General features: G+C 38.7%; 1 protein-coding gene across 1 annotated transcript in view; it reads left to right on the top strand.

The window, feature by feature from the left end:
- The window catches only part of LOC101859204 (tripartite motif-containing protein 45), a gene marked incomplete in the record, with an annotated part of 49,161 nt that overhangs the window by 26,899 nt on the left and 5,234 nt on the right, over nucleotides 1-17,028 (top strand). Inside the window, 6 exon segments of the mRNA XM_013088977.2 lie at nucleotides 3,008-3,159; nucleotides 4,083-4,223; nucleotides 4,634-4,774; nucleotides 5,231-5,853; nucleotides 9,667-9,972; nucleotides 14,416-14,454. Of these exon segments, the coding sequence (XP_012944431.1) occupies nucleotides 3,008-3,159; nucleotides 4,083-4,223; nucleotides 4,634-4,774; nucleotides 5,231-5,853; nucleotides 9,667-9,972; nucleotides 14,416-14,454 (1,402 nt within the window).

Genomic DNA, 17,028 nt, shown 5'->3' with positions numbered 1-17,028 from the left:
ATATATATGTATAGCCTATCTCTCTTTATCTCTCTCTCTTCTCTCTCTCTCTCTCTCTTATCTCTCTCTCTCTCTCTCTCTCTCTCTCTCCCTCTCTCTCTCTTTCTCTCTCTCTGCCTATGCGCAACCCATGAGAAGAGTGATACTAGCCAGAATCTTTGTTGTTGTCATCATCGTTGTCACCGTCGTCGTCGCCGTTGTTGTTGCGGTTGTTGTTGCTGTTGTTGTTGTTGTTGTTGTTGTTGTTGTTGCGGTTGTTGTTGTTGTTGTTGTTGTTATTGTTGTTGTTGTTGTTGTTGTTATTGGGGACATTGTGGTAGTTGTGATGGTTGTATTGGTGGTGTTGTTGTTGTTGTTGTTGTTGTTGTTGATGATGATGATTATGATGATGATGATGATGATGATGATGATGATGATGATGATGATGACATCGAGGGGAAGGAAAGCCTTCGATGCGAAATGTGAAGCGGTTTTAGTTCCAACTCGATCAAATGTTACTAACAATGATGTTGTGATTTACAATAAATTATGTTATTACCCCAGCAAACCCTAGAACTCTCAAAAATATTCTTGGCTTCCTGGGAAGCCTACAGGATGATGATGATAATGATGATGATGAGGAGAAGGAGGAGGAGGAGGAAGAGGAGGAGGAGGAGGAGGAGGAGGAGAGGCAGGAGGAGGAAGATGTGAAGGATGAAGAGAAGGAGAATAACAACTATAAAATGGAAAGCTGACAGCAACGATAGATACGAAGCTGGTAATCATGATTGTATAAAGAGCAAATTTTAATGCTTCGTCTACATATATGTGAACTCGCTTAACACCTTGCTATAATAATATAATACATGTGTATGTGGCATCGTGGTGAAATCAGGTGCTCGCCCTAATAACGAAATCGAAAAAAACCGAAATTTTTCCGCCCCATGTGTTATTTCTATCGATTTACAGGGTGATCAAAAAAAAACATTACAACTTTTTTTCTGAATATCTCGCCCAAAAATTGTTCTAGAATGCTGCAAATTTGGAACAGACATAATTCATTCAAAAGGAATTTGTTTGATATAAAATCCACGAAGAAGAATCATGATTTGAAAACGGAAACGGCTAAAAGAAAAATGCACCCAAAATCGCAAAGTTCACCAATGTTTAAAAATCTTGTAAAGGAAGTCGTGAAAAGATTAGTTGACCTTTTTCTTTATTTTCTCTTTGACATTAATTTTCCTTCCCTGTAACATTTGAACAATATTTAATTTCTTTTACAGAGTTTTAAAAACCTAATGATTTCATTCTGAAATTCCTAGAAGCAGTGGTCCACATTCCCTTCTTTGGACTCGACACATTTTTAACGCGTCTTTCGAAATGTTCAGTGGCGCCCTAACACAAGGGCCTGCTAAACCATGAGTTTTTAAAGCCACATACACTGTACATGTTCACTAAGAAGTGGCTTCTTGAGACAATAGAGTGGGGTGCCCAATAGACATCATTTTTGGAGTTAACATATCCCGCTGGGTGAAAATGAGCTTTGCACTAAACCAAATGTCATCGAGGAAATGATCCTCTTTACAAGACAATCGATGAAACATGAACGCATTACCATGGTCTGATCCATGTCATCTCGGCCTAGCGATGATGAACATTGTATAGTCAAAGGTTAAGATCTGCCATGAGAATGCAGACTGTTGATGTGAAGGAAAGTCCTAGCTGCAGATCATCCACGGACAGACGTCTCATGGGACTCGGCTACTGAAATCCGCACTCTGGTGACTTTTAAAGGGCTGTCCATGGTGCGTGTTCGACCTGAGGTGATCATTTTTTAAAGAACTTTTTAGTTCTGATTCGCTATAGATCCAAACTGACGGAACATCTCTACTCATGACGCCAAAGGTCTTGAGGGCGCCTAAGCATTCTCTCCAGGCCGTGCGCAGAACTTACGAAATATCAGGAATAGTGAGTTTCTGGACAGGTAATGTCCAATACAAAAAGCTCTCTCCTCTTTACTAAACGTAACCATGATCTAAGCAGGCAAACTAAATTTTGGGAAAATAATATCTGCAGACTTCTGTTGACTTGTTAGACTGCTGTAGCTTGCCATATGGTGCGATTGTTGCAACTTTTAGTGGTAGGTCTTATGAAAACTGATGCGTCATGCTATGAAAATGGTGACAATGTTGAAAATGGGTTGGGTTTTTTTAATGTGCTATATAAAGCAAAACCAATCAATGGACTTATCTAAAATACTTATCAAACAAATTCTTTTTGGCTTCCAAACGTTATGTTCAAATCTGAAACGCAAAACTTCAGTACGGAAGAAGATATTTACAAAACAAGTTGTAATGATATTTTTTGGATCACCCTGTATTTCTCAGCACCATTTATTACTATTCAGAATACATTTATGCGTGGATTATAACTTTAAAACGTTGATAAAGGACATCACATCATGTAAATTTACAGTTTTCAAAGACAGTCCAGCTTTGGAAATCAGTTAACTTTGGTGGCCATTTTCTCGCTAAGTTTACATCTAACACCGGGTGACCCCCCCCCCCCCCCACCCCACCCCACCCCACCCCATCTTCCTCAATTGCAATATATCGACCTCAATTCTAGGTGGACGAGTCATTTTTTTTATCAAAAGCAAAATGAATTAAAAAGATTAAAAATGATTCCACTCCCACCTTATACACAAAAACAACAACTGACGTGCACCTGACTCTACCTCGTCGTGTGACATATATTTGTACGACGCACTTAGGAGCAGTGAGCAGGTGTCTGTGGTGTAGCGGTTAGGTCCTTTTGTCACACACACACACACACACACACACACACACGAGATCTGAGCTCGACTCTCGAGTAGGGATAATTTTTATCCTGTATCTTGGTCTTTCTGCTTTGATTTTGCATCCCTTCTAGTCCGGGTTGGCCCTAACAGACAGGGTCGAAGCCTGCCTCATAGTTGATCTAAATTGTGTCGATGGGAACTTAAAACCATCTTCATTTACATTTACAGGAGAAGTGGTAGCCCGCCAGAAGCCCAGCAAGTATCCCTTCTGTGATATCTGCAAGCTGGTGAACAGGAAACACAGAGAGGCCAACAGCAAATGTATCGACTGCAACAAACTCTTGTGCAAACAGTGCGTGGATATACACAAACAAACAAAGGTAAGAGTGATTTTTGGTACTATTTTGCGTCCTGCCTATGCCTTAACACTAAAGTGTTCATGGGCAAGACTAGTGCAACAAACCAATAAAAGAAAAGAAAACATACTAACAAAAGAACTCGATTTTGTCAGATTCGTCGCTATGCGTTATGATGGCAGTTTTATCACCATTAGCGGAAGTATACCGGATGTCTAATAATGGATCCATTTAAAGGGCAATAATTCGGTTATCTTTGGACCAATTTCAACAAAATTTCGAAAAAAATATAATAAAATTCAGCCATTAGGACTTTATATTTGTCAATAATATGAAAGAAATCACCCAAGGACCGCTCTTGGTGTGTAGGGTGTGGCCCCATCCCACTGGAACCAGGCTTCTACAGCACAACACCTTTTCCGCAAACTTCTACGAAACTCTCAGCACAATGAGATATTAATATGATGTGACTTTCGTGCTTTTAGGCTACCGTCCTTGTCCTGAAACCAGAACTACGCCACTGTTGCTGAACATTGTTAAGAAATAAAATTTTGCGTTTTACCCAATTTTGGTTGAAACTTTTTAACTTTGACATTTCTCAAACAGATCCATTGATTTTCTTCAAATATGCATTTTTTATGTCTCCTTGATTGAATTCTATTTGTTCTAATTTTTGTTGAAATTAGTGAAAATATGGCTGATTTATTGCCCTTTAAGTCGGTCCTTTTTTGGACACCCTGTACTTCACTTTAGGAACATGACATAGAAATCTATCTTGGAACAAAAACAACTCAAGCAGGCAGAGTTGCAAGAAACAAAGTGTTAATTTGCATGAAGGTCTGAGAGGCAACGTTCAACTACTTGCAAGGCAAAGAAAAGCTAAGAAGGAAGAAGGAAGATACTTAACTGACAGAAACGTTGATGTGTATTCGTTGTTGTTTTTTCAGGTGACACAGAATCACAGTATGTTTGACGTAGAGATTGAGAAAGACATTGAATGTAAAGAGCATCAGGACGAGGTGGTTCGCTTTTACTGTGAGCCCTGCCAGACCTGCATCTGTGTTCTATGTACCTTCAATGAGCACAAGGTTTGTAAATACAGTATATTATTATTTATAATCAGTGGTGATAATATGATGATTGGTGGTAAAGGGTGACACTTGTGCGTCCTGATTTTTTCTGATCCTTTGATATTCCTTTTGTTCTGGTAATTATTTCTCCAACACACTTGACAATGGGTTTCATTCTTAGAAACCCCCTTTTAAATACAAACAATATCTGAGCAACAACAAAATATAAACCTAAAAGAATCCCTTACGTTATTGTCCAGCCTTTTTATTGGAATAAAAGTAACTTTCTAATAATAATATATATGACATTGAAATCGTCTGTCATCTTGACCCCCCCCCCCCCTTTTACTAACCTTGACGTCCCCTTCATTATCCTTGATCTCTCCCACTGACCTAGACCTCTCCCCATCTGACCTTGACTTCTCCAGGATCACGAGATCAGCCAGTTCACAGACGCCGTAACCAAGTACAAAGAGAACATCCAGGACCTGCTGTCCAGCTGTAAAGGAAAGATAGACGTCTACGATCGACAGCTTGGTCTGCTCAATAAATGTGAGACTGTTATCAAGGTGAGAAAGTCTGAGATTCGTTTTTATTATTGTCATTATTGCTTTTTTTCATGATTACTCTTCTCAATGTCATTATGGTTGTTGTAGTTGTCATCCTCATTATCATCATCATCATCATCATCATCATCATCATCATCATCATCATCATCATCATCATCATCATCAATCATCATCATCAGTTTGTTTTCAGTTGCACAAAAGCACGTACGACAATGGAAGAAACAAATTATTCGCATAGCCTCAGAAAAGTTACACTTTATTAATTATTTTTAAAACTCAAATACACACAATAAATAGAATGTCAATCCCCTCCCCCCCCCCCCAAAAAAAAAGAATAAATGAATACATAAATACATAAATAAATGAATCAATAAATAAATGAATCAATACATAAATAAATCAGTTAATAATAAATTATGGACTATCTTTTGGGATTTTCATTTCTTTTCAAATCAGTCAGCAGAGCAGAAAATCCGTGACGCAGCCATCCAGTACATAGCGGAGATCCGGAACAAAGAGAAAACACTGATCGATGACCTACACGTTCTGTACGGGCCAGAACTCATGGAATACGTGAGCAGGAAGAACGAAATGCAGAACAATCTAGACGGACTGAAGAGCACGTGCAACCTAACAGAGCTGGTGCTGAAGGGGAAAGACATCGAGCTACTGTTGCTGAAGAAACAGGTGCAGGAGAAACTGTCGGTTATGGCTAACGTAGAGCTGAAAGATCTACCGTCGACGGTTGGAAAACAGGTGGACTTTGTTCCCGGGAAGCTGGACTTTGGCAGACTCGAGGACCCGAACAAGCCTTTTGATAAAAAGCCGGCCGCGGACGAGATACGGAGAGAGGAGACAGGGCGAGTCACTTTGCCAAATATGGTTTTCGGACGACATCGCGACCGTGACATTATGGACGAGGTCAAGGTCGAGAAGGTACCCAAACGTACGACAGAGACACAGACTGAAGCCAAGGCAGCGACTTCTTCTAGTGGAGCCAGACTGGTCAACCGGTATATACAGACAGAGTTTCCGGAGTCCAGCTACGAGAGGTGTCGGGACTCCTCTAACAACAGCAGGTAACTATCCTTTCTATCGTGTTTCTTTCAAATTCATCCAAATTGTCTTTTCTTTCATGCTTTTTTAAAGTTAAATGCTGCCCATATAATATGTACCTAAAAAACAACTTCACGTCCTTTTAAGCACGAATTTAATGACATGAATCAATCAAGCATAGCACGAAAGTCTATGAAGTCATGATTTGGAGATCTCATTTCACCCAGGTGGGAATGGGTACGCGGCCATAGACAGCCAAATATTTTGTCAATATGTTGGTGTTTTAGCGCCTGTAAAATGGCAGCTTGCACTGTATGCTCCTAAGGAAGTTGAGATTTTTTCACATGCTATCAGGTCTGCTGGGGTAATACTATAGATTGTTGAGCGGGTATTTGCGTTAAACAAATTATGCTATCTATTATCTATAATTCTTTTATTGCATAGAACAATAAAAAAAAATACATGTACCTGAAAACCAACTTTACACCCTTTCAACCACGAATGAAGCCCAATTAATCAAGCGCAATACAAACGGTCTATGATCTCTAGATCTATAATGCTTGTATCGTTTAGACATTGAGTAGAAATTGTTGTTGGTTATAGTTTGGGTCATCTGTCTCATTGGAGTTTAAAAACCGCGTATCGCTCTCTCATGGGGAACCTCAAATCAATAATAATATATTTGCCCATCATGTGAACCAACATCAAACTGCATACTTGGAAAATGGTTTGAGTGGGGTCCTTTGTTTTTATGCTACTTCAGTATTAAAGTATGTAAATATATTGATTAAAAAAAACAAACAACAACAATAAACCAACTTTTGTATGTTCTGCTTTCAAACGACCCTGATACAAATGTTAAAACGCTAAAAAGCTAATACATAGTGACAAAACTGCTTCGAGAATTTGATCGTGTAGCTGAGGCCAGAGCTTTCGCGCCATAAAGTACGATTCATAATAAAAACAATCGTCTTTGGAAGCTTGATCGCCTTAGTAAAAACCTTAGGTGCGGTTTACATTCATTCCTGCTTTATTACTGGCAATACTAATGTGACCATTGCTATTTTCTGCTGAGGCAATATTGTTGCATATTATTATGCTGATGTTGTCCTATTGAAACACCGGATCGTATTAAAAAGTATAAAGATCTCTCTGTCAAGTAGACGTCGTGAACAATTCTATCATAATCGTAATGTCTGGAGAAAAAAAACCGCAATGTGGATAGTGGGAAGTGGTCATTTGTACCGGTGATTGTCTTGAACAGGTGGCCATTTGAGCAGGTAGAGCAGGCTTGACTCTAGTAACACTACATTTATCATGCTCCAGACTACATTTTATCTGTCCATGTTTGCACGTTGTAGTTGTTAGATAAAAACAAATCTGCTCACATTCTATTGCAAAACAAACATGCTGGTCTGAAGATAAGGCTTTGTCGTTGTTGTTTTTGAGTTGTTTGCGGGATTTTTTAAATATATTTTTTTTATTTGATTATTTTTTGGTAAAAGGCGGATTTTGGGGGGTATTTTTAACTTTTGAATTATTTTGTTCTCATATCTGGTGAAAAGCGAAATCTCGAAACTGTTTGAGAATAATATTCTTTATCAGTTCTAGATCCTTATGAAAGTAATAAAACTTTGTGAGTCACAAAGTTCACATGACATTGGTAATAGGTAGATGAGCTTTGAAAAACATTTTATTCCTTTATGATTTAAAATAGGTTTACGTAGACGAATACATGCATTTAAACAGCCAGCCTCCTCTTCTGACCTGCACTGTTTTCAGCCTTTGCCTACCACCCGCCCTGCTTCCGCCTCTGCCTGGCAAACCTATTTGTGAAGATTTGGAGGGATGAAAATATACTATATCGTCTTCCTATAAGAACCTCTTCTCTTTGACCATATATTACGTCGTTAAGTTTTATGTATTCTTTTAACTACATCTATTTTTTGTCATAGAAAGAAAGTTGAATTGAAACATAATAAATAGGCAACCATTGTTACACAGCATATAATTATCATAAAAGTTGAGTAGAACCCTATTCCTACGGACGCACTATTAGCCCATTTGATATTATATTGAACTACGGACCAGATTGCCTTGGTTCGAATCGTTTAAAGATGCGTTCTGAACCCAAGTTGTTTGGGGGAGTCTAGAAGGCTCTCCACCCATTTACCTTTCTCCTTCTTTTGGAGCTGAACTTTAAATTCGGAGGTGCCCAATCGCTACCCCAGAATTACAAAGCTCTATCTTCTCTGTACCTTGTTTTGAGAATTTTGACGTTAAAAAATTGAGTTTCACAACTAGAAAAGCTTTTTCTGGTGCAATTCTTGAATATCTTAATAACAATTCCTTATAATCTAACGAATCCGATAGCGCAGAAAGAACATTTGGTTTCTGACTTCATGGTCGTGGTAACTCAAAACAGCCAAAAGTCATATAGAACTTTGTAATTCTAAGGTAGAGAAGTGTTAGATAATCTTACAATGTTGAAAGGGGATTTAAGCCTTACAAGATATGGCATTTCCCACGTCCCCATGTGATGATATCATCACATGGTATCTACGAAGTAGACACTTTCCTACCCCAACCCTTATAGCACCATCCTTGGAACATACAGAAGAACCCAAGCTAATCATGTACCGTAATTCACGACCGTCTTTAGGCACTACACTAAAAAAAATTGCTAGTTCATAAAAATATAAATTATCAGTTATCTTTAACAACCTGAGCTGAGTACAAAATGTAATTGATTAATTCCTCTTCGTTGTCTACGCAAAGACTGTGTTTTCTTTGAATTTCGTCGTAAGGCCAAAAGCAAAGTTGTTGTTGTTGTTGTTGTTGTTGGTGTTGTTGTTGTTGTTGTTGTTGTTGTTGTTGTTGTTGTTGTTGTTGTTGTTATCGATCCAGCAACAGCTGGGCTCTCGCCCTTGTGTCCAATGGCATGTAGTGATAAGTGCAGGTCTTCTGCAGTTGCTGTAATGTTCCATAGAGTGTGTTGTCAATGTTAGGTCTCGGAGGGAGAAGGGGAAGCAAAGTAAAATGCTTGTTCCCTGTGCCTTCAGCAAAGCGTAATATTAAGTAAAGGGCTATCATTATTTATTGCGTGCAGGGCAGGATAAAGATTGAGATTACACAGGTATGGGAATGGAGGGAATGATGGGGACACGAAATTTCTGTTTGAAAAGTATACCATCAACAAGCATTTCAACGCTTCTAAAACCAGAAAATAAAATTTCTGAGGAGAATTTTAAAAACAACCTCTTTAAACGATTGTACCTACTTTTACCTACTTTTGACCAAAAAAATTGCTTACGTATTTCAGTACAAATGAATGAAAAGTGTTTAGAATATCATTGGATAGGTAGTGTCATTTCTGTTTATTGTTTTTGTTGTTGTTATTGCTTTCGTTTTTACTGCTGTTGTTGTTCTCGTTTTTATGCGGTTTGGACATGTTATATTTAAATTTATTTCTTTTTGCTGATTGGTTGATTTGTCCATTTCCTAAAATGATAAGCCTATATTATTATTTTCTGTGCCATTGTTATAATATTCATTCACTTAGTCATTTTTTAAACCATGATAACATTGTTTATAAGTTAGTTACACAATTTTCTCAGTTTGGAGGACGGAAGTGTTTTACGGCGCTCTCAAAATGCATAAGGTCATACGAGCGCGCGAGACACATTAGACATTTTCAGCTGGGTAGGGATTTTCTTGGGATTAGGGGTGTTTCCAAAAATCCTAGTATTAGATGCTGGATATGAAAGTGTGGGAGGCATATCTGTGTTTAGCCACTCCCCCCGGTTGCTAATGCGCATGCGTACTGCTCCCGGCAGCATGGGACGCTTCAGCGTGGGCCTGGAGACTCGCTCCACCGAGACTGACGTCATCAATACGCTAGAGAAGGCCGTCAACACGCGAACTTCACGAGGCCTGCAGGCCATGACGCACCACGGGCCGAGAGGGGCGGAGTCAACTCGCGACGAGTCCCCGCCCACTATGGTGGAGAGCAGCAGCGGATTGGAGCTCTCCAGCTCGCCCGCCCCTCGACGCCATAGGAGGCGGAGGGAACGCGTGAAGCCGGTCGAAGTATCCGTCCGGCCGACCACTGGTTCTTACAGCCACCAGGCGTCCTCTGACGGGTATGATGACACGATGATTACGATTCCCCCCTCGGTTGAGCCCTCTTCCCCCTCCTCCCCTCCCTCGAAACCCTCTTCATCCTCCCTTCCACAACAAGACAACAGCAACGACAACAGGAATACGTTTTTCTCTTCTTCTTCGGTTTCAAATTCCGACACTACTCCAGGTTTTGCTCCCGTTTTGACGTACAGCAGTAGTATCGACGATAATATTTTCAACGATTCCTCGAATAATGATAACGCGAACGAGGAAGTTATTGAATTCATAGCTAGTATCGATTCCCCGGTGTCTACTGTTGTTGCTACTTTCGGCTGCAGCAGGGAATCCCCAGAAAGTAATAACGACACAGAGACCCCAACTCGTAACACGATCGCTACGAATACAAATACTCGCAGCCATTGCAGTGTTTCCACTTCCCCTCCTCGATACAGACGGCAATACCGAAATCAGTCGCGAGAAACGGAAATTTCCTAAACAAGTTGTAAATATTTGAAGTTACTAAAAATAACATGATCCCAACTTACAAGTGTGGTACTTATTACTCTTAAATTAAAATAATGCGCGTACCTCTTTTAGTTGAGGATACTTTGCCGATCCAACGGCCATCTAAGTTCAGGCCCATCAGTCTGAACAGTCGAGAATAAATAAGACAGCTTTAAAGTCCTCTACGGTGGAAGAAACAACTAGAACAATAATACCATAATACCTTACAAGGCCTTTATGCATTTATTACAGGAGGAGGAGGAGGAAGAGGAGGAGGAGGAGGAGGAGGAGGAGGTTGGAATTAAGGGGGAAGAAAGGAAGACAAAGAGCTGTAATATAAAGTAGATAATTTGGAAATATGACACAATTGCATGCCAAAGAATCATAATTATGTTGCACAAATAACTTCCATTCACTTTCCAAACCTAAGTAATCCAGAACTCTATACCCAATAATATTGTTGCTTAATGAAAGTTTCACGTATATACTTAGCACCTATACACATTTTGAATAATGTTGACACGCTCCCCCCAAAATGCACAAATGCTATTAGAAACCACAAACCGTGCGAAAAAGGCATATTATTATACACAAATCTTTATTCTTATTCTTGTTCACTAAATTAATGGCAAAGCACAATGGTCAAAAGTGCCTTGAGTATTTTTTTTTCTTGTTTTATTAAGCCTTTCTTTGTTGATTTACATTTTTTCAATTCTATATTTAAGTCCATCTTTCTTGACTTCAGTTCACTCCGCCCCCCCCCCCCCCCTCAAATCCAGCTTTATCCTAAGCACAAACAGGCAATACACTCTACCTGCAGCCGCCCCTCCCTCCCCCTTACACTAACCTTCCACCGTCCTCTGTCTGTCCCTCTATATCTGTCTCCCTTCGCCACCCCTATATACACCTCTCGCTCTCGATTATATTATGCTTCTCTTCATCCTTCTTTGACATGGTTTGATTTAATTATCTCTTTTTCTGCAACATGATATCGTTTTTCACAAAATAATGACTGATTTGTGATAATATTTCACTTTCTGTCTCCATTACTTATTAACTGACAGGCTGGGCTGGTGTTATAATATACTTTTCCTTTCAACCCTATCAATAAGTTTTCCATTTCCTCCAGATTTTTTGTCAAAACTATTTTTATATCGGTATTCCTTTTTTCCCTGAATGTGTGTCACCACCCCCCCCCCCTCTCTCTGTCTCTCTGTCTCTCTGTCTCTCTGTCTCTCTGTCTCTCTCTCTCTCTCTCTATCTCTCTCTCTCTCTCTCTCTCTCTCTCTCTCTCTCTCTCTCTTCTTTCCCCTAGGCCCACGGCCGTACACTTTCTTTTACACTTTCGTATTCCTATCCGTCTCTCTCCCCCTTTCCTGGTCTTCTGTTCAACACAGGGGAAATCAGTCAAATCAAAGTGCCTCTCACACTTGCACGTTCACAATCAAGCTGTGCTCAGTTCTTTTGCCATTGCGCACCACCACCTCCCCCCCCCCCTTTGCCTCTATACACATCACAATATAATTATTTTATTTATTGATACTTCCTATCTTTTTTAACCAAAGACAAAACTGTAGATAATATGAGAGTGTTTCTATTAATTTCACCATTCAAGCCAGTCAAGATTTGTTTGTCAGAAAATGAAATTACCTTCCTTTCTTTATGACATAGAATATTATTCTCTATTGTCCAATTTTATATGTTTACTAAGATTTCGATTCATAATTAATGCCAAGTCTTCCTTACTTGAACGTTGCAATTTTGTCAAGATAAGACCTTGTGGCTCAGTCATGCTACTTGATTAATTTGTTAAAGAGGCTCCAACTGTCTTTAATATAATTTAGGTGCTGTGTAAGCAAAGATTTCAACCAATAGTATAACGATAAGAATAATTAGATACTTGTTATTAACCACGTCATTATCACTATCACGTTTCTGCTATGATGCATTTTATTTGTTTGTGTAGGCTTTTGTTTTAAATCATTGGCCGTGTTGACTATGACGTCACGTGTATGTGTATATGTATGTGTACATGTTTGTTATTCTTGGCTACACAATGTCGTGTCCAAATGTTCGGGGGTTCGGACTTTGCTCTGTTTCAGAGAGTAAAGTACACGCTTTTGAGAGTTAAGGTTTGCCGTAAGTCTCTCTTTTTTATGTTTTACAGTAGCTTTGGTCACTGTTTGTGTCCGTGTATGTTGTCATAATATCACGTGAGCACCACGGAGCTACTGTAAACCGTTTTGTTTTGTCATCAAAGTAATTGATAGGTAGTGAACCTCCCCCTCCCCCTCTCAGTGAAGAAATCGATTGTCTAATAGTTAATTTTTGGTACCGAGCCGTTCTTCTTCTTGCAAATTTGCAGTGGTACGTTGAATTAGAGTTAGTTTTAGTGCTACTTTTTCTCCAGCTTTGAATAATATGCAAGTGTGTGCATATGTGTTTGCCCACATGTATGTTTGTTCATTTGTGTCAGTCAGAGAGAGAGAGAGAGAGAGAGAGAGAGAGAGAGAGAGAGAGAGGGGGGGGAGAAAGATAAAGAGAGAGAGGGAGAGAGAGAGAGAGAGAGAGAGAGAGAGAGAGAGAGAGAGAGAGAGAGAGAGAGAGAGAGAGAGTATGCGTATATCAGATCATTATTTAGAATCGTTTTATATGTAAAATATACATATAAGTAGATTCGAAGTAGTATCTTCTTATACTTTCAACTAATACAGATAGCAGTAAAATACATTTTTATTCATGGTAAAAATGAAAAAAGTAGTGACAATATCCAGCACAACTGTCTGTTTAACTTTAAATTACCAATTGTGTTACAAAAGTTGCTACCTGTGGAGCATAGACAATCGTTTTCTTTTTTTCTCCCATCTAATTTTAAAATTTACGTAACTTCGAAGGTTTTACCGTAGCTCCTGCACGTGGTTTTGTCCAACCCGCTGTACTCTAGCTACTGCAACCTATAATGTGCTCATGACCCAGCGTAACATTTACAGAGTTGTCCTCCCTGCTCCCAGCTCAACCCACCAACCAATCGTTGCCTTAGTTCTCGTATGTGACGTCATTGATCCGTAACCATAGCAACGTTTGTTTTTCTAACTCCCATATGTTCCTCATTTGTTGATAGTCGTTTGCTTTTCTTATAGCCAGGAGTGTAATAAGGCAATAAAGCGATGTTTGGTAGCCTCCTATGCCCCTCAGCAGAAGGTTCACGCCGCTTCTCAACAACATTTTTGGCCAGTCATTACATTGAAGTTTACAGTTTTAGTTCCTCAAAATACGTACAGATGGGTATGCTTCCAATAGGAACAAAATATTGTTTTTTTTTAAAGAAAAAAAAGGAGGAAAAAAACTCTCTATAACTAGTTCGTCTTAAAATTATAATTCATTAGAAGGTATCTGCCAAACACGTTAGAAGATTGAGTGATCGCCACAAGGAAGATATTATCTAGACTCATTCTTGTTTAAGCACTTTGTGACTCTAGTCACAGGAAACAGACTGTGACAAGAGATAACAACTTCTACTGACGCGTGGAATATTCTGGCAACTCTTATTAAGTAGCTATGGCGGATCAGATTTGGATAATAGGACTAAGGGGTTCGGTGTTCCCGTTTTCATCACTGTAATACAAACATAGAAAACAAATTCTCTCGACAATAGAAAACCACAAAGCTTCTTCTTGACTTCAAACAGTACTCTTTCGAATGAATGAATGCATTTATCGAAACTTTACAACAACAAAAAACGTGTTACAGTTGAACCTTACCTATCTAATCCATTTATCGAAAAAATGTGTTAGTATTGAACCTTAATTATCTAATCATCCATTTCCTTGTATCATCAAAATGATCATTCCCCACGAGTCATCTCAACCATTCCAAACATTTGTGAAATGAAAACTAACCAGATTAAATTCAACTATAATACCTTACTTTCATTCTTTGCCTAAAATCTTATTTCTTAGGGAGGCACCTGCAAAGGACACCGCTGTTTCTGAAAACAAGTAATTCACACGAGCATTACAACACCCTGTGTAGTTTACTCGCTAACCATTATTATTTTAAAAAAACTGGATTCTTATAATAATTAACAGCAGACAATGTTGCTTCTGCTTAACATATTATTTTTTCTCCGATTTCAATATTAATTTGACTAAGCATTACCTAACATTTCTTTTCTGATTCAACGTATTGAAATTGGTTTGTTTTGAAGCGACCCGCTGAGTGAAAGTCTACTAAATTATCAGCCTGATGTTAATAATTATTATTAATCAATTCGATTTTCATACAGTGATTTAGAAATGAACCAATCGTTGGTAGCCCTTTCTTTATGGTGTGTTCTATTCGGTTTGGTTATTTTCAGCTTGAAGTTTCATTTTATTCCAGCTTTTTATGCTTCTTTTTTTTCCTAACTTAAACATGCATATGGCCTGTGACGTCATTGATTCAGATATTTTAATGACGTCTCAAGTAGGCAGCGCTGAAAGGCAGAGCAGGAATTAAATGACGTTTTCAAGAATATCATTTTGAGGCTGCAGAGATAAAATTTTAATATTTGAAGTACGCAGCGCATTAAACTATTGTTTAAGAAAAACAATATTTTCCTAGTCCATCACATTTTCCCACCACTTTCATAATCTGAGTCACTAGTCATTGCCATTAATCAACGTCAACACCACACTCTTATTTTCGCCTTATGACCATTGTTCTCCTGCCTGTAGTCGTTGTCCATTTTATTTTTATCGTCATCATTATCATACTTTCATCATCATCATCATCATTACCATCGCCTATCCTACTTTTAGTCGACCTTTTCAACAGCGACAGCAACAACGTCATTTTCATAGATGTGGTACCAGCTACAAATTCCTGTCAACGAGGTCTTCAACATAAACTGTAAATTGCATGAATCATATGCCAGTAGCCATCATCATCATCATCATCATCATCATCATCATCATCATCATCATCATCATCATCATCATCATCATCATCATCATCATCATCACCATCATCGATAACGACAACAACAACATCAACAACAACAAAAGCAGCAACAACAATAGCAGAAGCAGCAGCTGTAGTGGCGGTAAAAAAACAGGATGCTACCATTTTACAATTCGAAGTCATCGGTCACGTTGGTCATGACATTTTCACGGCGACCATTAGTTACATTTCGCTACCTCAGAATTACAAAGTTCTATCTGCTCAGCATTTAGTTTTGAGAAATTGGACGTAAAAAATATTAGTTTCACAACATGTCTAGCTTTTTTAAATGCGGTTCTTTGAATATCTTGATAACGACCCCGAATATTCTTACGATTTTGATAAGGCAGATTGAGTATTTGGTTTCTGACTTCACGGTCTTAGTAACTCAAAATCACCAAAATTGTTTGATAGAACTTTTTAATTCTGAGGTAGAGATTTTATTCGTTTCTGTGTTCATCTTTTAATTTTTTCACACAACTTCACAAAAATTGTTGTCGTTCATCATCGCCGCCATTGTCATACTGTATTCCTTTCCCCCTCCAGACTCATCACTTTGCAATGATTTATCATGACATCTATTTCACAGACTAGCCTCCTCCTACCGCTACTAGTTCCCCCAGTCACAGTAAGCGACTCCTCATACGGTAAAATTCTTATCTACCCATTGATAGGCTACGAGTAGCGACCCAAACATAGCGAGCCAATAAAATACCCGGTCTGAACGTCTATGCTGCTTGAAATGGCTAATCATAGCCTTGCCTTGCGCTGTTACCAACCAAGCCTTTTAGCCTTTTAGTGTTCGCTTCTGTTCCCAACACCCCTCTTTTTTGTGTATTATACATCTGTCTGTCTAATTATAGCTCGCTCGCAACGCCATCTTCACATTCTGTGCGTTACCATGGAGACGTGAGAAACTCCCAGGGCACCGCCAGAAAAAGTCGCTCAAGTCGGCAAAGTCGTCGCTCCCTAAGATTTCTCTAAACAGGGGTAAACATCACTTTGGTTCCCCCCTTATACTTTAAACCTTTATTTTGTTTCGTTACCAAGTCTGAACCTTACTCTTCCATACGTTTCGCCCCCTTCAGACATGGACATTTGCGTTTTCTTTCATTTTCTTATTTTCTTAGAATCGATTTCTTTATTACTATTCTGATATCCATGATTCCTGTTTAAGGCAGTATTATATTTTTATCAGCTATTGAAATCAGTTTTTCTGCAGAATTTGTGGATTGGTAAGCTAATAATACATGTAGGCGGATTTGAATTCACGTCTTTCTACTATCCCTCAATTATAATTTTTTCTACCATTGTTTGCCCTCCCATTAGGGGTATTAAGCCGCTGTACTTTTTAATTGTTTTTGAAACTGGCCGCGTGTAAAGACTTTAAAATAGATACATGTATAGTCTTATAAAGAGATGAAGGAAACCAGTGCCAGGACCAAAAGTGTGCAACGCAACTTGTACTACTTTTGACGATTTTTTCCAATCAAACATATTTTTATCCCCATTTCATTCTCTTTGCTGTTTCTTTGTTTTGTTTTGCTTATTGTTTTGTTTATTTTTTCTCTTCTATTTTTTTTCTCTCAGAT

This window comes from Aplysia californica, unplaced genomic scaffold (assembly GCF_000002075.1).
Source record: "Aplysia californica isolate F4 #8 unplaced genomic scaffold, AplCal3.0 scaffold00847, whole genome shotgun sequence".
Classification (NCBI taxonomy): Eukaryota; Metazoa; Mollusca; class Gastropoda; order Aplysiida; family Aplysiidae; genus Aplysia; species Aplysia californica.
Note: the sequence above shows the minus strand (reverse complement) of the source record. Positions and strands in the feature narration are given on the sequence as shown.